The sequence below is a fragment of the Anser cygnoides genome, chromosome 1, assembly GCF_040182565.1.
Source record: "Anser cygnoides isolate HZ-2024a breed goose chromosome 1, Taihu_goose_T2T_genome, whole genome shotgun sequence".
NCBI classification, from domain to species: domain Eukaryota; kingdom Metazoa; phylum Chordata; class Aves; order Anseriformes; family Anatidae; genus Anser; species Anser cygnoides.
In genome coordinates, this window is record NC_089873.1 from 49,010,140 (window position 1) to 49,035,635 (window position 25,496).

General features: G+C 41.2%; 1 protein-coding gene and 1 long non-coding RNA gene across 4 annotated transcripts in view; one reads left to right on the top strand and one right to left on the bottom strand.

Annotated features, from left to right (window-relative positions):
- NUDT4 (nudix hydrolase 4) overlaps nucleotides 1-12,724 on the bottom strand; it is a 28,968-nt gene extending 16,244 nt beyond the window's left edge. Inside the window, exons 1-2 of one of the 3 annotated variants that reach the window (XM_066995090.1) lie at nucleotides 12,300-12,724; nucleotides 6,121-7,018 (exon numbers count right to left, since the gene is read on the bottom strand). Coding sequence is in view for 2 of the 3 variants with exons in the window: in XM_066995080.1 (XP_066851181.1) it covers nucleotides 12,300-12,398 (99 nt within the window). In the remaining variant the exon portion in view is untranslated. The remainder of the gene's footprint in view (nucleotides 1-6,120; nucleotides 7,019-12,299) is intronic. The other 2 variants (XM_066995080.1, XM_066995083.1) reach the window with 2 other exon arrangements.
- Nucleotides 12,725-18,371: 5,647 nt separating this feature from the next.
- The window catches only part of LOC125182457 (uncharacterized), a 125,605-nt gene continuing 118,480 nt past the window's right edge, over nucleotides 18,372-25,496 (top strand). Inside the window, exon 1 of the long non-coding RNA XR_010830706.1 lies at nucleotides 18,372-18,463. This is a non-coding gene — a long non-coding RNA (uncharacterized lncRNA). The remainder of the gene's footprint in view (nucleotides 18,464-25,496) is intronic.

Genomic DNA, 25,496 nt, shown 5'->3' on the forward strand with positions numbered 1-25,496 from the left:
AAGACCCTGATTCACAACTAGATGGCAATGAACAGTTTTCCTTGTCTTAGAAGAAGGACGTGCCTGAAATACACTCCATCATCTACGTGCCTAGACGAACGCTTTGTATTCTAGGCTACATTTAGACAAACCCTACCCTGAAGTCACAGTACAACAGTACAGGATCAGTACTCAAGTCTTGAAAACCAATTAAAAGACTAGCAATAAGAACGTCAACTTAGAGGTTTAATGTTGTCTGTGGGTAGATGATTAAAGTGACAGTCAAACCCTCACCAGCTACCTCTAATGGTCTCTAAACTCATCTCCCATTTAACTAGAAAAACAATTAATTCTGTGATGAGGGCAATAGGGATATGTGCAACACATACTATGCCCCTTCAGTGCTCACAGAAATACGGTGTAGGTTCACCTACAGCAACCGGGCAGTGTAATTACAATGACTGTGCATCTTTGAATGCAAAACCATACATTCATACCGATGCACACCTAGAAAAGCCTTACCAGACAGGTATTTTCTTGTTGCAGCATTTAATTGCAACCAAGAACCACCCTACTCCAAAGGATTCTCCACTGTACCAGTTGCCCATGATTTTTCCTACGCTAAATAAGAAACACAGCAGAGACCATCATTTAGTACAAAACCATCCTTCATATCTGATCTAGATGTTCAGATTTTCAGTCAAATCAAATATTTCATTTGCCTACCTTATCTACTAACAGCCAGCAAAAGGAACATTGTTAGATACAAGTGTCTGAACCTGATCCTTACAACCACCAGTTTTGTCTCCTAGCATGCTTTGATATCAATAGGAGATTCCCGCAGAGGGTGCACAGCTCAACTAACTGCAGCTTGAAGCAAGCTTTTAAACACACAGGTGGAGCACTTAATCACAAGGAAGAACCACATCGAAAATGCTTACAGAGCAGTTGTAAAAATCAAGTTTATGAACACGCTTGTGGGATCCCAAACATCAGCATTACACATTATCTTCTGCTGATCAAACTAGCACTCACTGCAGTCATGTGAAAGCTAGCAACAGGGATGAACAAAAGGATGATTATATCACATTAAATCATTCCCAGCTTAATAAAATAGTTTAATCAGCACTCATTGTTTAGTTAAGGCTAAATATAAAATTCTTAATTACTATTAAGGGATAAATCAGGTTGCTGGTTCTGGCAGTGTAGCATAAAGCCAAGAGCTTTTTAGGCCTTTATATATAGTTGTAGACTACTACTAACCCGATCAATAGTCTACTGTGCTGGGTTTGTGTATCTATTAGCTTTAAATTACCTTTTCAAAAAGCAGAGGCAAATACATCTAGCAAGCAATCAGCATTAAAAATACATCACTCTACTTGATCAGCTTTACAGCCATACATACAATCAACTGAGAAGTGCTTGGGAGTTCATTTTGGCAACTACCCAAAGATAGTTATCAAAAAGTCTCCACTAACCTTGCAGCTGAAGTATTTTCTCAAGCATCATTTTTCTGTGCTTCAGTCTCCTGTGATCCCAGTGCTTTTGTAGTCTGAATCTAAGGGAGCACACTAAGGTACGTCCCCAGGACCTTCAAAGCCATGACTTTCCACTCCCAGTAACACCCTCCAGAAGCCACCAGGGCATGAGACACCCATCTTGGGAGATGCTGGCAACAACATACTCAATGGTAGTCAACTTCTACACAATATGAGACCTGATAGCTGCCAATTGTAAGATTGGGTCAGGAGGCTAAAAAGCACTCCAGACATTCTTGCACTTCTTTTTTTTTGGGGGGGGGGGGGGGGGGGGGGGGGGGGGTTAAATTCCATATAGCAAGTTTGATTTTCAGGTGTTTCCATCTGTAACTGGCCCAAAGACAGATCCCACAGTACCCGAATGACTAGACAGATTGCTTAATGAATGCACCAGAAAGCTGTGGCTGCTCGAGAATGCACTCGCTTGGCAGAAGAGGTGCAAGATCAGCAGCATAAGGCTATCAATTCATCTCCCCTCAATATCAGAGGTGAGAAACAGGACAGCTGAGATCCAGGTCACCTGGACATCCAATGACATTCACCTTCATGGAGACAGCAGTACTCTACTGAAAATCAAGACTGGAGTACCTAATGCACCTCTTTTTTCCCTGGCCTATGCACAACAAGTTTTACTCTTGTACTTTTGAGCACTTCCTACATAGGGAAAACTGTGTCCCGTATCTCTGAACGCAGATACAGGATTGAGATTTCTTATACTCGATTATTTGCCAGTGATCCTTCTTTTTTCCCCATCTCTGAAAAAAACCTTACAAATGACTTTCTTTTTAAAAGATTCCCAAAATACAGAGTAATGGCATCAAATCTGCTTGCCTAGTTATGCTCTTAAGGTTAACTTACCCCAAAGACTAAGTTAACAGTATTATTTTCTATCATTTTCTATCTGCCAAGCAAGGCAGTAAAGCTGTAAAATTCAGCTAAGAGAAGAAAATGAAGGATTCTTCCACTAAGCCTTACTAACCAAGTTTTTACCTTGTTTTCAAGTCCAGGAATAGCAATGACCTTTGAGCGTAGTGAGGAAGAGAAACTGCTAGCCAGCGTACTTGTAATAAGCAGCTATCAGTATGCTTAACCAAGATATGGTTAACCAAAAAAACAAAGGTAATTGCAGAGCATGTGGCATCATGGGACTCGCTCACTATAAATGTTAAACCTGCAGACAAACAACTAAAAATTTCTAGAGACAGACGCCAAAGTTTTGGCCTGTTTAACATTCAAGTCAAAAGAAACCTGTGAAACAGCAGCCGTATATTCCAGACGACTAAAACAGCAACAGCTCAGCGTAATACAAATTACGATCAGAAGCTATTCCTCAATTTTTCTCCCCTATCAAGCATTTCAAGAGGTAGAAACTGACTTAAGGCTATAAAAATGTCATGGTTTTCTGTCTTCCTTAACTGTGGGACGTTAACATCTTACAGAAATAGTTGTATTAAGAACAGCTCACTTTAAAAAGAAAGAATCAAGGTTAAGGTTGAAGCTTGCTAGACAGAACAAGCAAACCCACACGGCTGGATTCTTTGACTTCAAAGCACAACTGCCCACAACTTGAAGTAATCAAGAGAGAAGCGGAAGCCACTGTAAGCCGACCAGAAGATGTGAGTTTTTCCATAGTAGATGTATTATTCACAAGGAAAGCCATACTTATAGTTGAAAAGGTTCCACAGGAATTACTTGTCATCAGATGTCTTTGTCCTCCCAGCCTAGCTGTCTATTCCCCTCTCTTCCCTGCCACACACCCCATTTTCTCCCATCGCTCCCACTAAGCCACCAAGTCTACCCTGCTATTTCAGCTACCTGACAGGGTTAGTTAAGTTTGTCCTTTTTTCATTCTGCATGTAATAAAACTGGCAGTTAAAAGGAACAACTTTCAAGAGAGGAAAAAAAATAATCACCCCCCCAGCCCCAAATGCCTGCTGAGCACACGCAGCTCCGGTCCAGAGCACAGCTTGGGCACATGGGCTAAATAAACCCTGCGCAGAGAAGGCAGGGACAAGGCAGGTGCAAGGAAGATAAGGAATTTAGGTCCCAAGCTCTGTGAGGTGGAGTACATGCAAACCACTTCAGAAGCTTTAAACTGGCTGGAGTATAAGAAAAAAACTAAGGGCAAGAGGTACCTCAGGTACAAAACCCTATCAAAATGCTGTTACAGAAGACTAATACAATATGTTCTCACATCTTCTGGAAAGATTTTTAAAGGAAAAAAATCCATCCCTACTGTAAGAAGAGATCAGGACTTACTTTGTTGGAAGTTAACACAGCCTAACCGAGCACACTCAACATGGAAAACTTCAGCCTGTGTGGTTGGACTGCCAGAGTTACAACTTAGAGCCACAGACAGCTGAAGCCAAATACAGCCAAAAAGGTCAGTCAGGCCCTGTAATCTGTTTAAACATGGCCATCAGCAGATGCTCAGGTAGGAACACAAACAGGGCATTTTACTGCTCCTCCAAACTTGTGACCTCTAATTGTTTTTAGCTCAGGAGGTTCCTTAGAAGTTTCCTTAGAAGTACTGGGAAACTGATTTGAATGCTACAACACAGGAACATTACTGCAGAGCAAGGAAAGGCATCTCTTACAAACAAACCCTATCAAGCGATAAGATAGACACTTGTACCATATTTGTGGGATTCACTGTATGAATTTGGGTAAAACACGCATTTCAAATTAGAGAGCACATTTCAGCCTGCTGTTGTAGTTAGATTTCCTTTATCTGATGCTTTTTGCTATTTTAAGGTTCTTCGCCTCATTTCAGTAGTTCTGAAATAGTTTCTCAGTTCCCCTATAGGTTACCATGGTATCCTTGTCCTAGAATATCTCATTTTGGACTCCAGAAAGTTGAAAAATGCAGTGGAGCTTTACAACTTGCTGCAGCAGTACCACACAGGTAGCATTTATTCTGTAGACTGACTCCTTATAGTTCTCATTCTTTATTGCAATCACTTTTAAAATGATTTTTTTCCTAAACTGGAGATGTAATGTTTGCAAATTATTATACAGCAGTAAAAAGAAACACCTTAGGGTCAGACTTGACAGCATTTAAAAAACCAATTCAATTCAAGGCTGCGACATCTTTACTTTCCCCCTTACACTGAGGCAATGAGTTCAGGAAGCTGATGTGTCCAGAAACCAGCCTGTAGCTTAAAGCTTAGTTTTCAGCCTGAGCACACTCAATGCTGGGGAGTACACAGCTATACAAGGGTCAACACTGTACAAACCAGGGCGGAAATGCATGACTGTAGCCAATTTCTGATCAACCTAAATTCAAGAGCTTCTCATACAGTACTTTACAGGAAAAGCACTGAAAAGCAGTGTCCCCAGCTATGACAGGTTTAAAAAGATTTAATCCCAATGAACAAACTGGCAGAGAAATAAAGAGATAGCATAATAACTAATACATTAATCTCAGAACTGAGTAACTTGAGCAAAGTATCTCGAAAGCAACCCATAAAGCTGTGTTTTGTCTATACAGCATTCAAGTCTGAAATACCCTCCTAGCTTTATGTAAAGATCACTTTTCAAGGCAGTTGCACAATTGCATGATGTTTAGATATCAGTCAGCACAACTCTACTGGCATTCAAAACTTGAATGATGGAAAACTAACATATGCATATATTTTTACAACACTTCAAAACCATATCTGTAAGTGATTTTCCCTTTCAGATATGGCAATAAGGAAAAGAACATCAGACTTCCTTGAGAAAGGTTCTGCCTTTACTTACAATTAAAATTCTGTTATTCTATAAGCTCTATTTTACATGAAATTCACATACATGGGTAACATCTTGTTACAGCAGATCAGAATTTGCGTACTTTTCTCCAACTACTCAAAGTACTTTGTTCTGTTCTTAGGCTAAAGTGCTCATATCAGGAACGGGCAGCCCTATGCTACTGCAGCACTTCAGTTACAACACATTTCCTCACATCAACAAGCACTCAAGTCACCTGTAACTACAGAGCTCCTCCTAAGCTTCACTAAGTTTCTGAGAAGCAGATTTGACAGGATCTAGGTGCAATGAAGGGCATGCATCTCGCAACCAGCCACGTGTAGAAGTAAGATTTCTGGCCTCCCCAAAGCCCTGAAAATGAATAAGGACCCCCCCCTCCCCAAACACCTATAAAAGCAAGCTTTATTTCTCAGGCAGGGTCACTTCCCTAATCCACTTTAGAGCATGCCCTTCCCCACTTCTGCTGGCAAATGCGGAGCAAGGAAAAAGACACATCAGACAGGTAGCAGCAGAATAGCTGAAACTCATCTTGCTGCCCATTTCTTTGCAGCTTGAAACCCTGACCTAATCTTGAGCAGCAGAACTCAGCTTTACTGGTTACTCAGCAACATAATCCGTCTGACTAAGGGATCAGCTTCCAGCTGCTCCTCAGCAGCAAAGGCTCCAAGTCTCAGGGAACCTCTGGGCTCTACCTACAGACATGACAAGGTTACTTCTTGACAAGTACCAGTTACCTTTTTAGCCTTCCTTGTCTAAAGATACTTTGACACCCCCCTTCTCCCTCCCACCCCAAGCAAAACAACAACAAAACCCAAACCATACATCTTTGAAGATAACTTTATTTCAAAATATTTACATTTGCAGGAGTGGTTCCACTGAAGTGCTTTAGCACTAGATCACATTGCAGTGTTCCGTGAAATCAGTATCTGGCCAAAGCCAGCACATCTTTCTTCAAGCTGGAATACATGGAGAAAGCTACCTAATTAAAATAAGCTTTGTAAGTGTTCTACAAACAACACTTAAAAGAAAAAAACAAAACACCACACATCAACCCATGGCCAATGAACTCTTACCTACAAATAAAATATTTAAAACATGCCTTCAAATTCCAGCTAGAGACATCTATGTGTGTGCAGACATATACAAGCATACATATATACGTCGCATGAAGTTTCTGAAGAAGTCTGCCAATCTACTGTTTTGTAGAGATCAGTAACTTGAGAGCTTGTGCACCACTGAATTATTTGCGGTGATTCAAAGGAAAATTTAGCCACCAGTTTAAATACTCAAAGTAAACTTAGCATGGTGAGAGTAAGCTACGGATGATATTTTCCTCAAGTGTCTAAACACTTAGAAGTATTACTAGTTCGGAAAGACAGCCTCTTCTAAACATGGCAAAACACAAACAGGTTTTGATTCACAACATGTTAGCCTGATGTGAAGCAGGTTCAGCCCTCAGTCCAGCTTGAGCAACTATCTGCCTGTTAAACACATTCACACTGACGGAGATAAATAATGCCATGGGTGCTGAAAAAGCAGGAATCCAGGTTTCCCACTAAAAACCAGCTGGTAATTGACTGACTTCAGCATCTAAAGAGGCATGAGTTCAGACTGAAGCTTCATCCCTGGCTGACAGCGGAACTCCTGCAGCTTTGCACAGCTTTCAGACTTCCACTGCTGGCAAGCAGTTTGTCAAAAGAGATCCCAACGTTAAGGCAAGCTGGATACGCAATGACCACAAAAAGCTGCTTTTCCTGTGGAAATACGAATAACAAGGTATTCGTGTTCAGTAAGTTAGCTACCTGATCTCGGTCCTACCGCAATGACCTAACATTCAATTATTTTTCTTTACATTGACATGAGCTTAGACCTCTCCAGAATCCCATAGGAGCCTGCAGGGACACAACACAAGCTGATGCTGTCTCTGTAGACACGTTATAACCAAGGAGACTTGGGACTCCTCAAAGAGGGCCATGTTGGAAGCTATTTATAGGTCATGGAGCTGATATGCTCCTTCCTAGACCACACAGATGTCCTTATACCAAGGAAATGCTGAGGCAGAACTAAGCAGGCCGTCATGCTATATCAATTATTCCTCCTGTACATTAGCTGGGCAAGGGCATGACAGAGAACAAGTGATAACTACAGCACGCCTGCATTACGTATGGAAGTGTGTATTCCCCAATATTTTAAGACATGCCTATATTCTATTAAACAATCATAGAGCCGGCTAGATAACCTGCTTCAGTCCATACATCAGTTTGGAGAGCATGCCAGCCTCCACTATGGCATGATAGTCATACTCCAAGTCACACCTGAAAGCACACATCAGCTGTGTTTACACCTGAGAGCTTGTACTGCAGGGTAAAGAAACCAAATCATAAGTTATCAGCCAAATATGAAGATCTTTCACCACTTCGGAAGTTTAACTAATTCCTACAACGCTATTTTGCCAGCACAACCAGGTGACACTCTTGGGCTCTGAGCTTATACTTTTGGCTATGTTACACCAGTTCATACCAGCTCTTTTTGTTTTCTAGATGATATAGAACAATGTAAATAAAAATAATGCTTTTTTTCTTCCTGGATCCTTTCTACCCTTTAATAAAACTGTCGTTAATATTAAGCAATGGTTTTGAGAAATTGAAGAGCACCGAAGCAGTAAAGTAGTGACTGCTAGGAACAACATAGTCTAAACCAGGGTTTTTAAATCTTAACATTCCATAGCCCAAAAAATAAAAAATCTTTGAATTGGACCAAAAAGGATAAACAATGCTAGCCCCCTAGCATTTTTAACTCAGAGGCTCAATAACTAACGCACAAGTGTACGCCCTGGCGCAGTGGGGACAGAAAAATCTACATTTCCCGTATGTGACAACATAGTTATATTTACTGCTGTTTCAGTAGTTAAGTCTCTTCTAGAAGGCTGACCAACAAAACCAGAAAAAAATTGAAAAAAAAACAGGTGTTTTTCCTTCAATTTTTGCTAACAATTCATGTAAAACTACTTTTTAGATCTGTCACTGCTAACTGCTGGCTGAACACTGAAGTAGAGCTTTCAATGCTATATTGAATTACGTAAAGCAGTGCTTGCAGCTGCCAAAATAATTAGAACACATTCAAGTTTTACACTCAAGGTATTTCAGTATAACTGCTCATTTATCTGTATAATATGTAGCTGATGGAATCAAAATTAAATTATCTTTTCAAGTTGTTCTAGTTATCCAAGTGACTAGAAAAAATATTTATTACTTTGCCCTTGCCTTGTTCTGCACTTTGCAAGGTAAGCATTTCCTTGCCTAGCCTGCCCAGACCCTACGCCAGCAGCATCTGTGTGAAGCCAGCACTCGCAGAGTCCTGAATGAATAAGCAATTCCAACTCATGGAAGCAGGCAGTCCTCACAGTGCTGAGGCAGAGGCTCTCTTGCGGCTTATCCTGGAGGTGCCGTCCACATCTCCTAGCTGCTCAGGAGAGACTCACATTTCCTCACACACACAAATCCACCAGCCCATCCCAACCTGCTGAATGCCCTCAGCCTTCTGCACACACCTAACAGCTTCTGGCTGCTCAACGCAGACAGCCTGCAGCCCCCGCACATTTCATGCCTGCGTAGCCTTGATTCATTTTTCATTGGATTTCTCCTGCTTCCTTTACAGCAATTTGTTTTGTTCAAATGGCAGACGGTGCCTGCAATTACTGCTTCATTTCCATTAAGAATGACAGTAGGAGCCAGCACTTAATCTCATGTCCAGCTATCTTGCTCTCTCAGCCCAATGACAGTATCGGAAGAGACCAAAACAGGCAACACTTTAATGACAGTAGTCTAAGAGATGTTCTTTTAAAACACTCCAAAAATCTCTAAAGCAACTGGCCATATTACTTGGCTATTTAGGCTTCCACCAAGATTTTTTCTTCTTTAAATCATACAATATCACAGCAAGAAAGCTAAAAAAATCTCAAAATGGGCTTTACCAGTAAACTGACATACACTGGGTCCTTTGAAAGATGATGCAAGGACGAAGGATTTTTGCAGTGGTGCAGCCATTTAGACAAACTTCACTCATCTCACAAGTACTTGCTTCATACTGCAACACCAGCTCTCAGGACAGAGCAGAAGCTCTTGACAGGTTACAAGACTGTGGGCAAGCCCAGTTTCCACCCTCTAACACTGAGGAGAACTGGCTCTTCTCAAGTCTGTGACAGCAAGGACTGTTGGTAACTCTAATGGACAGTGTTGTAGCTGGAGCACAGTGTGTGTAGCTGGAGCACAGGAGTTCAGCAAACATTTCCAACCGCTTGCAAGGGCCACCAGATTGAATTTGACCTCAGAGGTACTCCAGATCCCACCTATGTTTTGAATTAAGACAAAGTAGTAAACAGAAAGGAAAAAGAAATACTGTATGTGTTTACCATCCTTTGTTACCTGTCTTTTTTAAATTAAGACGTGCTATTACTGAAATATTTAAGTCTCCAAATTGATAGGCAGCATCCATAAATCAGCACAAGATCCCCTGTTGGTATTCCAAAGTTGTAGTAGGAAGAGGACAATTGGTTACGAATGTGTAATGAATCCAGCGTGCAGGACACCAAGAACTTCTGCTTCAAGTTGAGAGGTCAGAAGGTGGAACCAACTCGATGATTTGATATCACTGCTAATCACAAGATGACTACACAACAGCTTGGCAATCATGATAAAGACAGGTCCTACTGTAACATTTCTTCCTGGTATGGAGAGAGAAGCAGTAGTAACTTTTTACATAACACTGTGAGACTCCATTTAAAACCACCGTAACTGTTGCCCACATTCCAGAAATATGGGTATCAAACTAAAGGACGTGAAAGATGATCAGAAAAATGGAAAAACAGTTTTAGGACAGGAGTCTGTAAGAGTCTGTAAGACTTCGGAGTCCAAAGCAGCGCTAAGAATGGGATGACTGCTGTCTACAGATGTGTCAGAAGTCTAAGTACCAGAAAGGAGGAAAAAACTAGCTAAAGCACAGCCACAACTGGATACGAACTAGCCATTTAGAAAGTCAGAGCAGAAGCTGGAAGACAAGCTAATTCTGAGGTTTGTGTCAGAAGATTGCTGCAGATATTCATTTAGACAGGAAGAAGCTAACCAGCTTAAAGGTTGAATGTGCACTGTTTCAAAAGTCTTGCAGACAATATATCCATTCAAACAGCCTGAGTTTTTGCTTTCTAGCTTAAGAGTCTTAAAATGGAGTAAGTACATTGCTTGATATTTTTTCCATTTACCTGCTCTGTCTCATCTCTAGTGAGAAGCAACTCTCAGATTATGGGGTAGTAACCTTGTGGATGTAACTATTAGAACTGATTTTTTTTCAATGGCTTCTGCAGGAGTCTGCTGTTCCCCTCCTTCCCCTCCAGTTACCCAGGTACTACTGCCTTTCTGCTTCTTCAAAGCAGAGGCTACCCTGCACTCCAAGACAGATCCCTGAAGACGCAGATCAGCTGATGCTGCAATCTCTAAGAGACGTGGAAAGAAAAAACACCAAAGACATTTACGTAGAGTCTGAAGTACACCTACACAGAACTGTATTAAGACAACAGTATTCAAGAACATCACAAGCAAGCCTCATCGAACCAGTTTGGGGAATGTGGCTGATGATACAAGTCAATCACAAACAGTAACCAGAGAGGAACAGGTTCTGTAGCAAGACAGGCAGCGCTGGCACTTGGGGAACATCTAAACAAATTTAAGGTATTACCACTCTTTTCTGGAAATCAGTCATCAAAAGGCAATGCTGTTTCCACACACTTGATTTATGCCCTGAATCCGATTCTGCGTTATCCCATTCATTTCACCCTCAAGTGTGCCTGCTTGCACAACGCCCGAGCCCAGCCCCGTGCCAGCCGTACACCTGCAACACCCCAAAGCGCCCCGGCACAGCATGTGCCAGCATCCACCCTCCTTACACGGTGCAGCAGAGCTGCTGCCACCCTCACCCTCAGAGGGTGTTCTCAGCACAAGCAATACTCGAAATAGCCGGGGGTCACATTTGATTCAAAGAGACGATTCACAGAAGATGTAAGAAGCGGCAGCAGGAAATGAAGAAAGGATGGGAATTACAGACAAAGGTGACCCCAGCCATGCATTTCTGACTGCAACTGCTGCGAGGAAGCCGTAAGAGCTGCCTGGTGCTACACAAAACGGGTGTCTGAACTCCATCCAGAAGAAGCCTGAGCTGGGGTGGCATCCAGGGATTGAACACATACAAAGGGAGAGGTGTACTGAATGGTCAGAAGTGCTGCTGAAACCGAGGGAAAACCAGACCGACTGCAAGAGCTAGGAGGACTTCTGCCGGGCATCTTCCTCCTTATAAAGGAAGGGAAATGCTGTTATTTAGCAGAAGCCGAGCAGGGCGATCCCGGGGCTGTGTTTATACTCCACACGGTAACACAGAGCAGAACACCCTTCCATTTCTCCCCAAACCCACCGGCAGGTCGGTGCCTCACGACGAGGCCTCTCCCTGCTGCATTACACCCCATCGGATGCTTACGAACACGCGAGAAATTCGCCACGCTCAGAGCCCGGAGAGCGCCCTGGCTTCTCCCAGCCGGCAGGCGAAGAGGAAAAAACCCAACCCACAGCCGCCGCGGGTTCCCACACCTATCCGAAACCCCCCAAAAAGGCACAAAAAGCAGCGAGGCGCACGCCGGCAGCCCGGAGCAGGTCCCCCAGCGCGTTGTGCAACGCGGCCGCCAGGCGAGCGCCCAGATAACGGCCGGTGCCCGTGACCTTGGCGAGGCACCGGGGGCAGCTCCGCCGGTCCGCGGGGGGCTCAAACCCACCCCGGTCACCACACGGGGCCCGGGCCGGTTCCCCCCCCCCACCCCCCCGCCATTACACGCCTCCGGCGGGGCCGCGCACAAAGGAGGCGCCGCCGCCGCCCCGCGCACGTGTGCCCGCGCCCCAAAATGGTGGGCGGCGGCCCCCGGTCCCCGTCCCTCGTCCCCCGGTCCCCGCGGGCCGGACAAAGCCCCCCCCCCCCCCCCCCCACGTGCGGGCTCACCTCGTCCTCCCGCTCGCTGCGGAAGCAGAGGCACGCCGCCCGCTTCTTGTAGCCCTCCCGGTCGTACGTCCGCGTCTGGTTCGGCTTAAATTTCATCATAGAGCCGCTCAGGCGCCGGCAGCCCCCGGCCGCCGCCACGGCTCACTCCGACCGAGCGCCGCCGCCGCGCCCCCCGGTTCCCCCGCTGGGCACTGGGGCGGGAGGGAGGGAGCGAACGGAGGAGGGAGAGAAGGGAAGGGCCGGGCCCAGCGCCTGTCACAGCCGCGCCGCGCCGCTGCGACCGCCCCCGGAGCCGCGCCGCGCCATGGAGCCCCCCGAGCAGCCGCCGCCGCCCCGCCCGGCCGCGATCGCCGCGGCGGCCGGCCCAGCGCCCACTATTTAACCCGAACGCGCATTCCTGCGCCCGCCGCGCCGCCGCGCTCCGCGCAGGCGCCGGGCGGGGCGGGGGGACCGGGGGCGGGCGGCGGCGGCGGCGGCGGGTGGGGCCCCGGCGCTGGGGGGGTGCCGGTGAAGGGCCGGCGGTGGGCGGGATTTGTGCTGGTGTGAGGGCCGGGTGAGGCGGGCAGCGGGGCGGACCGGGCTGCCGGCAGGCTGCGGAGGCTCCGCTGCCGTGGGGGTTAGTTCCTGCTGGTCGTGGAGCCCCGCAACGCCCAGCCCAGAGCACAACGGGGAGCGCTCCTCGCCTCAGCGCCTCAGCGCCTCAGCGCAGGCTGGGGTGGCAGGTGGCCAGCAGAGCCCCTACTGCCCGAGCGTGAGAGGTAGCCTGCGCTTGGGCACTTCTGCTGCCAGAAATCCCCCATCCACAGCGTTGCATAAGCATTCTCCTTAATCCGAATCCTGTTTGATGTTAACAGTATACAAAAAAAGACCTTACGCTTTTAAGAGAGGACCAAAAAAGACTTCATGCTTTCAGAGTGGACCACTTGCTTTAAAAAGTCTATCCTCCCTGCACCGGAACACATATGCTTTTTCATCCTTTTATATATATATATATATATATATATAGATCCTGTTGATACGTTGATACATAACAGGTCAGACCCGTATATGCGTTTTGTGGCATGCCGTAAAAGGGCCGTGGTTCATCATCGCTGCCTATTCCGGTTATTAGAAAAATTTGGAGCTTTTGTTCTTCAGGGTGCAAGCCACGTGCAATGATTCTGTGCAGTACCACACTTGAAAACCATGGAAGATAAAAGTGGGAAAACACAATTTTATCGAATTTTTGTATTAAAGTTGTAAGCTGTAAGCTCAAATACACAAAGATTAAGAAACTCCAATTTTAGTTTACTTTTACCCGTTATTTTACTTCTACAAATGCGTTTTATTCTAGAAGGCACCTGGCAAATGGTCTGGCAGATTAGCTCTTTTCCTTCTCATTCAGTCAGATCCGGGTCTCATTTATTGCTATGTGTCGTCAGTCAGGCCTTAGGTTTAAGCAGTTATTTAATGTTTCTCTAACCAGAATATATACATATATATGTATGTATTTTTGCAACGGAAGGACAAATACCCTATCAGTATCTGAAATAGTAAGTTCAAAAGTTAAAGGGTTGAGGTCTGAAACATTTGAGAATGTTGAAGAAAAGATTAAAAAACCATGTTTTTGACACTTGTACTCATGAACTTGTCCATGATGCAGAAAACAGTCTGGTATGGTGTAATTAAACTCAAGGGCTACAAATTAATATCACACAGTCTCTGTACCAATATTTCTTAGATTTCGCCTTGCTGCCTACATCTGTACAACCAACATAAACGTGTCTTCAAGTAACGCATGTAGTTTAGAAGAAAGGAATCTTGTCTCTGGTCTGCATTTTATAAAAGACCCTTGTCATAGAACTCATTTACTTTGGGGTGTTCTTTGAGCTGCTGTTTCAGGGTTTACCTTTTACGACAAACATGTTTTAAGTCTTTGCTATGGTTCTCGAATTACCTTTTTTTGTTTGGGAGGTTTCACCTCCCAACGCAATTGGAGGAAGTTCAAAACCAGGATTTATACATAACGAGAGCAGTGTCCAAAGATCACATGAGCTTAGGCCAAATTTTCCACTTTTGTACAACTCACCCCTCCCACCCCCAAAAAACAAACAAAACATTTGACTGCCAAATCAGAACACAACATACAAATCCTCTCTCTGTTGTGAAACTCTGTGGTTCTTCGTCACGTATCACAGAGGTAAGAGCTGGAAGAGAGAGCTCTGCAAGGTGGTCCAGTCAATAAGAAATGTAGGCTGTCCATAGTTGCCTTTTCTCATCCGGGTATCATCAAACAATAACAGCTCCAATGATCTGTAAGGTTGCTGGGGCTCTCGTTGTTTTTCTAGAAGCCTTAACTTTTACCTACATGTAATGAGGCTTTTATTTTACATCAGAGGTTAGGGAAAAAAAAAACAAAAGCAAAACAACCCTTTGTGAATACAAAGAAAATAATGACAGATGAATCTAAGAAGCAAAGCAGTAGGTTGTTTTGGTTTTTAGACCTTGAGGGATTGTTTTGAGAGGTGCTTTTTTCTAGGAAAACAACAACAACAACAACAACAACTTGGTTTAGAAAGGTTGAGATTCATTGGGTTAGGAATTAAATGCCTGAAACTGTACCTTTTTCTTTGGTCTTGTGATTCTTCAATGGACCTTGGTTTTGGAATCTTCAAAGGCCTGAATCTTCAAGTTTTTGTATATATTTTTTAAAATTATTCAATCCTCTTGTAAGTTTTAAATTATGTGGTCTATCTAGATACAGCAGTCAGCAACAGCAGTTTGTGGAAACAGTTAAATCATCAGTAAATAATTAACATTTACGATGCTATCACATTCATATTAGCAGTAGTTCTGTAATGATGCATTGCCTCATGTTTAGTTTATGCAGTCTATGAATACTAGGTATCAAGTTATGATTGTATAGGATATTACCTAAAGGAACTGCTACAGTGGTGTACCAAAGGTCAGTTTTGTTCAGAGGTGGCTCTTTTATGTGAAGAGTGCCCCTGGAATTTCCACAATAGCAATGGTAATTGTGAAATAACTGATGATACCTTGAGTACAAGTGTGAACCAAAGCTGAGAAAACCATGCAAGATGCAGAGACGCTGTTAAAGGAAGTTCAAAAGCCTCTACGTTCAGACAAAAATAACTCTCCACCTCACTGTAGTTACACTTTAAGTCTGCTTAAATGCAAGGGAATGATTTTCTTTTCCTTGAGAAGAAAGAAACAGGTTTAAAAATTTACAGAGTAATTAGATTTTCCAGTTGCCTTGACCTACATTTATTGCCCAGATTAGAAACGGCAGCGTTCAATAACTATGTTCAGGCAAGTTTTACGTAACTTTTTTTTCCACTCTTGGTTTATTATGGTTAATAAAAATGAAATATTTGATGGAACTTTCAGTTCTCTACTTAACATTTAGTTAGGAGAGAAACATATACTTATTTTTTTTTTCTCATGTCTGCAAATAGCACATCAAATCAATTACGAAGGAAACTCGTGCCTTTAGTTATCGTTTTGGACGATCATTTGTTCTGTCAGGGTTATAACATTTCTTTGGTATACAGCAGTTAAGCCAGCACAAAAATCCAAAAGTTCAGGAGCGAACAGTGTATTTAGAGTGCATCCCTCCAGTGCTGCATTGTGTGGCTTTTTGGAACAGTAAATCCTCATTCAGCTGCATTGTAGCCCAGTGAAAGGCTGCCTGCAGCTCTAGGCCCAGTCATCGTGTCAGCAGAGCTTACAATAACTGTAGTGTTGAGGCTTGTGAGGTTAACCCTGCAGCCATACAGATTAGCATCTTTCCAAAAACCAGAAAAAAATCTTACACGTGTTTGAATGTATATATGAAGGTTTACTATAGGAGAAGATAAGTGTTCACTGTGTTAGTTCTCATTTGAGGTGATACAACAGAAGGGAATGCTCTGAGATTTCGTACTGCTCTGTGGTTAGCTATGAGGAAGCAAATGAGAGCAGTGCCAGGCTAACTTCCCTGCAAAAAGAAAATGTCATCTTTCTAACGATTTAGCAGTTACAAAAATGCTAGCGTGAATCTTAAAATACTTTTAAGTGGCAAAAAGCTTGCCAAATTGAATACACACTCTCTTCTGGTACACACTGAGCAGAAAGAACTAACTTTCAGAAACAGAACACGTTTCTCAATCATGCTTCTGCAGAAAGCAGTTTTTTCAGTATGTCCCAGTGTCTTTTCCTTCAGAGGCAGGTCTTCACCTGCATTTGCTGTAAAATGAACTTTAAAGAGAAAAGGCAGACATGCTCACCACAGGGCTCCCCTCTTTTCAGGTGAATCTACAGCACTGCTACAGCTGCCAACAAGTATCTTCCTTAGGTTGTTCTCGTCAAACAAATTGCATGAGCTATATGTAGTTATACTGTCTGCCAATCCAGCTTGATAATCATGCCTTTTATGAAAAAGTAGACCTAGCGTTGCTTTGATGCCTGGGAGGAGCGACCCATGAGCACGTTTGCTTTCATATGTTAAGAGCATTGTATGCTTTTGTGTGTATTTCATGGGCTCAGGAAATGGATTGTGATTGGTTTGGATTTGCTTAAAATTGAACTTCTTTTAGCAAAACATAAAATGAAGTATTTTACACAACTATATAGCATATTTTGTTGAACATCTACGATAAAACCAGATTGATGATACTCCCCTAAAAGTACCTAAAGAGGACTTTTTTTTTTTTTTAACAGATGCAAAATTCTTCTGTCTTTCATAGAAACAATCCGAAACCCTAAGAATTTTGCCAGGCTTCATGAAACATGTAAGTATGAATTAGGATCATTGCGTGTTTCAGATTCTCTGTGAGTTTATTTAATCTTAAACCTGGGTTTAAGCCCCTTAGCCTGTAGGGCATTGTTAGTAGGATGTCCTAATGTTTAACAAATGTCTTAGTGTTCATAAATATTCTTCCTGTGAATAATGCATTTTATGATTAGATCTTTAGTATTTTCTCCTCCTTTGTTATTAATTCATTGCTGTAACTCTCTTATTCAAATTTTGAGTTAATTCTGGTAGGAGACTATTCCTGCAGTAAGTAATCATTTGGGGAGACTGTATAAACTGCTAGACTCGTTCAATGGTAAAGTTGTGCCTTACAGTGATTGCAGTGAAATTTTGCTTTACCAGCAAATATTTAGAATTATTAGTGAGGTTCCATGGAGCTTGTAGTATTATAAGTAGACTCTACATTGACCCCCTTTCAGTTTCCTGAATACAATAGGGTAAAATACGCCTCGTTTTTTGGGGGAGTTGATTTTCTTGCGAAAATAGGACTTCACTGACTCAAAGTTGAGAAAATACCTGAACTGTTTTGGAAGTCTACCTTTGGTTAGCTGCGTTACCACTCCCACAGCTGCAGCAAGGCTGTACTAAACATCAGCTGCTCCAAAGCCCTAGTTTAAGGTACAGAGGAGATCAGACTGTGAATTAGGTTCCCAAAAGGTTGGCACATGTTCAGTTTGGTTACTTCTACATTGGAGTGTAGTCTCCAGCAATGGGGTGAGTCAAAGAGTTGGTAGTGGGATTACCTCAAAACCATGTGTTTCTTTCCGTATGCTAGAAGCCCAGTTTATAATAAGTCGGTGGTTGCGTTGTATTATTAACAGGTGCATCAAAATGGAAGGATATGCTGCCATTTAGGCAATCTTCCTAATCTAACAGGAATCTGCTTGGCTAGACTTGCCACTCAGGTCCCACAGAATAGGTCATTTATTTATTATGTTTATTTAGGTATGTTTGTGTAGCTAGGTTACTGACTATTTGAGCCTGTCTATTTTTGATATGACACTATATAAATCTAGAATAGTATCTACTAAGATAATGACCATCCTTTTTCTGACTATGTAGTAAAAAAATAAATAGGAAATTGTGGCAGAAAAAAATATTGGAGGCTTGGACAAACTATGCTTTATGAGGAACAGTCCTAAATAGGAGTGGAGACTGTTTTGTGTAGCTACGAGTTCAAGAAATCATAGAATGGTTTGGGTTGGAAGGGACCTTAAGGATCACCCAGTTCCAACCCCCCTGCCATGGGTAGGGACACCTCCCACCAGACCAGGCTGCCCAAAGCCCCATCCAGCCTGGCCTTGAGCACCTCCATGGATGGGGCATCCACAGCTTCTCTGGGCAGCCTGTGCCAGTGCCTCACCACCCAAATGTAAGTCACTGACACCAAGTACTGATGTAGTGTTGTGTATTGTTTAACCTAATGATTTTGGTATGGTATTTCCCTCTTCCCTCTTCTTTTTGTCCACGTCTTGCTGACAGTAGCTGAGTACTAGAATCAAAAAAATGTGATGGTCTTGGGGGTAGAATGCTATCACTCTGTAACAGGAAAAGGTAATTCTATGTGAGAAGTTAACGGTGATTATATTTTACTCTTGTTATGTCTAGTTGGATTTGAAAGGTAAATCTTGGTAGTAGAGTGTAATGATTTATTAGATGTTTGAACGATGTTTTGAGCACTGTTACATTGCAGAATCCAACCAGCTTATTGGAAAAAGTGATTAATGCAAAGGTGTGGTGGCAGAGAAAGCAATAAAAGAACCTGAGTGTTTCTCTCTGCTGTTTTCATCTGAAGTCTTCATTCCAAAATATTGACTTTTGATCCTGATGTGTTTAGTCAGGCTTAACCTTTTTCTTATGAAGCACCCTTTAAAAAAGCTCAGATCTACAGGTCAATGTGGGTGGAGAAGACCCATAATAAGCACCCCACCAATTTTTTATCATAGTAATTATCATCTTTATCAACCCTTGCAAAAGTGGAAGATTGATCATGGGTTACTTGAAGACACCTAGACATTCAAGCTGATCATATGGTACTTAAACTGTGCACAGGGGCTCTGCTGGGGTCAAAGCACAGATGTGTGCATATTTGCCTTTTGCATGTAGAGAAATGTGCAAGGACACAAGTTTATGGGCTATCAGAAGATAAACATGCAAACTTGTGTGTTGATAGCAACAGGGAGTCACTATCGTGGCTCTGGATTTTAGATTAGTGATTTCCATGTGGTTGGGGTTCTTACGCTCAGCTTCTGAGCAGGTAGAGTGTGTTTTCCCTGTATGGTTACAATGAAATGGCATAGATATGGGGGATGGCATCTAACAAAAATGGTATTAGAGCTGGCTAGGAGAGCTAGGAGTCCTTCAACTTTTTTTTTTTTTTTTTTTTTTTTTTTTTTAAGAAAGGGAAATTTTATTGAAAGATTGCATTTATTTATTCTGACAAGCTGTTTCTGGAGAACTTTCCAGGTCCTCAGAGATAGAACTGATACTTGGGAAAGATCATCAGACTAGACAGAACTATAGAGCATTGAGACCAGTGAAGCTCTAAATTAGCAAGAGCTAGGTGGGGAGCTTCTAGTTGTTTCTCTGATCCATGGGACAGTGCTCTGAATGAGGTATTTTTAATTATGTAACAATCCATATTTATTATTTAAATGATTTAAATTGTATATTTTTATAAATATCTGTGAGAAGTCTATTTTTTCGTAAGATTTTTTAAACCCTCATACTAATTATATGAGGGGTGTCCAGTATGCAGTCTTTAGAATGCATTCACTAGTGCAGACATTTTCTTGATAGAAATTTAAAATGTCTCTCCTAAATTTTAGGAAGATAAATGAAAAAAGATGCAGTGATATGGACTCAAAACAAGTTTTCCTCCCAGAATTCCTCCCAAAGGTTGTAAGTTGGGTGTTAGTTATTCTACATTATTACAACTACTGCTTGTTTCCAATAGAGGCTGAGTAAATGGTTTTATTGGACTATGTCCCAAGAGACAACAAATGTGGGTAACTTTAATTCAAAGCCTAGGGGTGTTTGATTCTGGAATACAACTCCTTATTGAGGTGTGCATTAACAGCTTCACTTCTTTCGGTTTAATGAGGTTTTGGCCTTACTATTCTTATGATGACAACTGTTAAAATAATGATGGGAGTGGCATTTAGTGTAAGTATGCTGTAAATTAATACCTTTTGCGTTGTTACTGCTTGTAAAGCTGAATCACAATAACAGTTGGTTTGTCCATTGTTTTACTAAAGTTTGCCATTTCCTGAATTTGGGAATGCAGCCAGCTCTTTCAGACTCCTCCACAGAGAAAAATGTTCTTTATTGCAGTGATTAAGCCTTTCTTAGGAAGAGGAAAATCTTCATATTGATTTAGGATTTTTCTGATCTCTCCGTTGCTAGTATTGATAGACTATCTCTTCAGTCTGTAGCTTATGACATTGTGATTGTATTGTAATTGTATTTTCACTTGTCTGAAGACTGCTTTTTTAATAAACTTTTGCTATAGTACTTCATTTATTGCCTTATTAAATTAAATCGGTTCAACAAATTCCAAACCATCATGCTTGTGCAAGCTTTAACTTTACTTCACTGACCTAATTAGATACAACTGTTCATACAAACTTAGTTGACGTATGTTTTTATATTGTAGCTCCCTAGTTGTCATAAGATTTCCTAAAACATTGTTTTCAGCTTTATCTCAAGGATCCCTTACTTGTGTGCATAGGAGTGCATGCAGATTTTCATAGACAGTGCTGAGTCCATCTCATTCTCAATTGACCATGTGGGACTGCTAAGAACTTGCAAAATTTCAGCAGTTATGCATCTTATCAGTACTAAAATTTGGTTTTAAAAGCTTCCTTTTCCATTGTGTTTGGAACCTGCATTTACTGAAATAAACAAGTAATATTTCTGATGAAATGAGTAGTATTTCTGATGAAATTAAAGTTGATCCTTCTGAGTGAGTGCTTAGTATTTTCACTGTGGGAAAAGGGTAGGTGAAAAAAACTGTAAGTTTTCAAAAAAATCAAAATATCTTGGTCTTTAAACTTCATTTATGTAAATTCTATACAAAAATACAACTCTGGAACAAGAGCTTACAGCGCACCTTATTTCTTATTTTGTAATCAGTTTTAATATTTCTCACAGGACATCAAAGACCAAAATGTGAAAAGGATGTGCCTTCTTTTGATTTTTGTATTATTTCTTGAGCCCTAGTGTTACTATTTTTAAGTTTCAATAAAACATCTTTATATGTATATATGAGAAATTTCTGACAATGGCAGTATATCAGTGGAAACGTAAAACTTGTTGCAAACAGCCTCTTTTGTTCTAATGGCAATAAAGGACCTGGTCTCTGTGGTTCATTGCTTATTGCACCTCCCTTCTGCTTGAATAGTGAAGACTCATCTTAGGAAGAGATGAAGGATCCCATGGTCCTTAAATGGATATGTTTAGATTTTGCTCGTATTAGCAGGAAACTTGTAAGAAAGACCGACCAAGGCAGCACTTCGCTATAGATATTATCATTTTAATAGAAATGAAGATATTTCAGTCTAAATTAAGTTTGGAATAGGGTTTAGAATTTGACTGAGGATGAATCAAGTTTAGATGGTTAGAAGGTGTAGGCTTTGCAATTCATATCCTGATTATGGAAATGCTAAAAGACCAGTTGCATTTGCAGCTGCAAATTTGTCACTATTGAAGTGGTGACATGCCTTTTGAAATCATCTCTTACAGTAAAGATGCTTGTTTTAGAATGTGGCTTTAACCAGATTTTGCAACTAGATACTCAGTTTCCAATTGCGTACTAGTTTTCCCCTGATATTAAGACCAAAACTGTTGACTTAAGTGCAGATAATTTCAAGAAATGCATCATAAGTGGCATCAGAGTCCAGTAAAATAAATGAAACTGAACCCATAAAGTAAAACTCAGTAATAAAAAAAAAAGCTGAGTAAAGCTTTTTAGCTTTTATCCCCTCTTTCCTTTTCTGGTTTTCTCTGATTATCTCAATGACATTTAAGGGAAGAAAAAAAAAGAAAGAAGAAGATTGAAAAAAAAGAAAAATGTTACCTCTTTGCATCAGTTTTGTGTCCTATTCATACCTGCCAGATGGACTTTTAACAAAGGTTTGGTCAAGTTCCTTGGGACTTCATATTTATGAAAGTGACCTGAGTAAATCCAATTGTAGAATTGGGAGTATGCTTTGTAAGTGTACTGTGAGTACGGTATGTAAGCATTGCCCCAGCGTTAGGGATCATAAGGCTGTTTCATTCCCAAGCATTGCAGAATCGCAGACTAATTGTATTATGTGAACTCCAATTGCACGTTTTCCTGTTCAACAAAAGTGAAACAGTCCCATTTAACTATGAAGTAATGTCTGCCATTCTGTTTGTCCTCAGTTGAACTCAATGTACAGGCCTCTTATATAATAAAAAGGAATGAATGCAAAGAATGAACGTGTTGTTCCAGTACTTTGCTGTACATATTTCAATTTTATGTTGACACTGCTGGTCCTAAACAGTTTTAAAATATAATGTGCCTGCATAATACCAAGATGCTAGTTTATTTTAAGATAGGATAAGTTATTTTACCAACTTCTGCTACAATGATTTTGATTCACGCAAAGAAACTGCTTCTGTCTCATTTCTAAGGGACAGCATACTTCCACAGATGAAACCACAGAACTGCTCTCTTGGCAGATATTTTAAGAGGTCTTACCTGCATATAGCTTTTGAATGTTTGCCACCTTATGAGCTATAACTTGATGTACGGTATATTACCTCATGGTATTTCTGAGTGAATAGACTCAGTATTTTGAAATACTAAATGCAGTTTCAAATGTAAAGTGATCTAAAGAAACTATTCTTCTTTTGAGTAATGTTTTATGAAGTAAACATTTAGGAGAAAAGTAGACAAATATATTACTCTGCACCTGAAGTCCAGCATAAGACAACAATAGAAGTCAGATTTTAACGTGCATGAAGACAACTCACTAGGTGGGCAGGAAAATTTGGATCACGGTCAGCAGTCTTTTCCTACTGTACTATCAGTGTATACTGCAAACTAAATTTGTAGTGTGTTGGGGGGAGGGGAGGGGAGGGAAGGAAGACTGGAAGACTGACATATATTTAACTGCTTTTTTATATAAGCTAGAAAATGAACTTCTAAACTTATTTCACTTAAAGATACAAGCTGGATGGGAATCCAGCTATTTAGATAATGTTATTTCATTTTCAGATCACTATGGAGCACCTGTTTCTGTGAATACAAATTGAAATTTATCTGTCCCAGATCCCATAAATTGTCAAACCAAATATTTTCTAGTCAATAACAGTGTCTGAAAAAGAGCTGGATTAAGGCAATGTGATTTAACACATAAGGAATATTTTGAAGGTGGCCACAGAGTATGTAATTCCTAAACAGGGTGTCTTATGGGGAGGAAGTTCTATGGTGCACAGTATATCCTAAGCCACAGTTGGGATCTCAAGCTGTCATTTCAGCTTGACTGGCTCACAAAGTTGGAAGTATGCAGAAAAATGTTAAACAATACCTTCCACACTTTTTAGCCCTAATGTCTAATTTCTGCAAAGGAGTTTATGCACCGGCAGGAATACGTTAAAGTAGTTTTGTGGCAATGCAATGTATTTTTGGAGGTTGTCTTGCCCTTTTATATATCTGCAACCTCCTCCCTTCATTGAGAGGAGACATTATGAAGTTTGAAGTTACAAATCTCTTATGCAGAATATGAGCCTCACAAAGTAAAGGTAGTTGTTTATCTCGGAGGGGGTACTTTTGAATCCAAAACTCATCTTTAGGACAGAAGCAAGACATTAGCTCTTGATGTTAATAGGAACATGAGTTTTTCCATCTGGAACATGATTCAACAGAGCAGTCAACCATTTCTTTAGCCTTGAAGACGTTGAAATGGACCATGGATTAAAAAGAACCAGTTCCCAGCCTGTCTCTAAAAATGGTTGCTTAGCGCTAAAATCTGAGTTTCCTTTCTTGAAGGGTCCTGGGGGATTCTTGCTGTGGCCAGATCTGTCACATGAAGATCCAAAGAGACTCATCCTCCCTTCTCAGCTGAGTTCGGTGCTGCCTAGTCTTAAGATTTTCAGTACTCAGTAGTGTACCCCAGACTCTCATATTTTGAGAGGGATTGCACTCCCCTTAAATGATATGGGAATCCAATTTTTCTGTCTCAATGGTGAATGGTTTAAGGCACTTATAAATCATTGCAGATTGTGGTTATTGTCAATTGCAATGTAAATTAAGGCCATGCAGGTACCTTCTACTGTTTCATCTTCGCTTTCATTTGTAGTTGCTACTAAATATTACATATTTGGTGAAATGTCCTAAAAAAATTACTTTTTAATTTTAACAACTTTTGTTTTTTCTTTCTCTAGGTCTGCCAGTAGCTGACAAGGTAGAAAGATATGCTTTTCTCTTTCATTCTTGTGAAGTTAGAGGCAGTTCCAATTTAAACTGTGACTGAGGCTCCGCAATGATGCAAGTCTGTCTTACTACTTCAAATTCAGTGATGCAACCTGAGTTTACATTAATTAACTTTCAAGGATTCAACCAATCTAAAGTTTTTGGACAATGACAATTATTTGAAAACATTCCTACAGGTTTATTTTCTTCATTTACATTTGTTTTCTATCTCCATCTCATTCAAAGCAGACAAGACTGGTTTGCTTCTCTCTTCTCTGGAAATTTGCACTAGGAACCATTGTTAGAATCAGAATCCTGATCTAAGAGTATGATGAAAAATGTTGCACTCCAAGTTGGAAATTGGAGAGAAGAATGTTCATGTATACATAAGAATTGTACTCAAACAGCTGATTACACCTTTTCTTACACCTTAACAGATGCTTACACCTTTTAAGGGAAAACTTTAAACCTGAGAAGCAACAGGTAGTTTCTATGTTTCCCTTGGGGATAGTGTACCCTTCTGTATTTTGCTTCTATACAAACATTTCAAATTTTAAAGTCATTTTGTCAGTCATAGAACCAGACAACCTTGCATGGCATTACATGTTCCCCCAAAGATAGATCAAGCCCTGAATGCAAGACCAGACAAGTAAATAATGCCATCATGTAAAACAAACTTGTAAATACATTACTTTCTGGCAGTTTTTTTGGCACTTTGTGAGGCTTAACTGTACTTCAGTGAGAAGAATGTCTTCTAGTATGGACTGAAATTATACCTCTATGCCACAATGTCTTTTTTTTTTTTTGGGGGGGGGGGGGGGGGGGGGAGGAGGCATAGTTCCTTATGGACACCTGAAGGATTTGCAAAATAATAAAATTTAGGTGAAGGAAAATTCCTTCTCTTAATTTTATTTTATTTTATTTATTTATTTATTTATTTTTTTCCGTAGTCTTAAAATGAAGG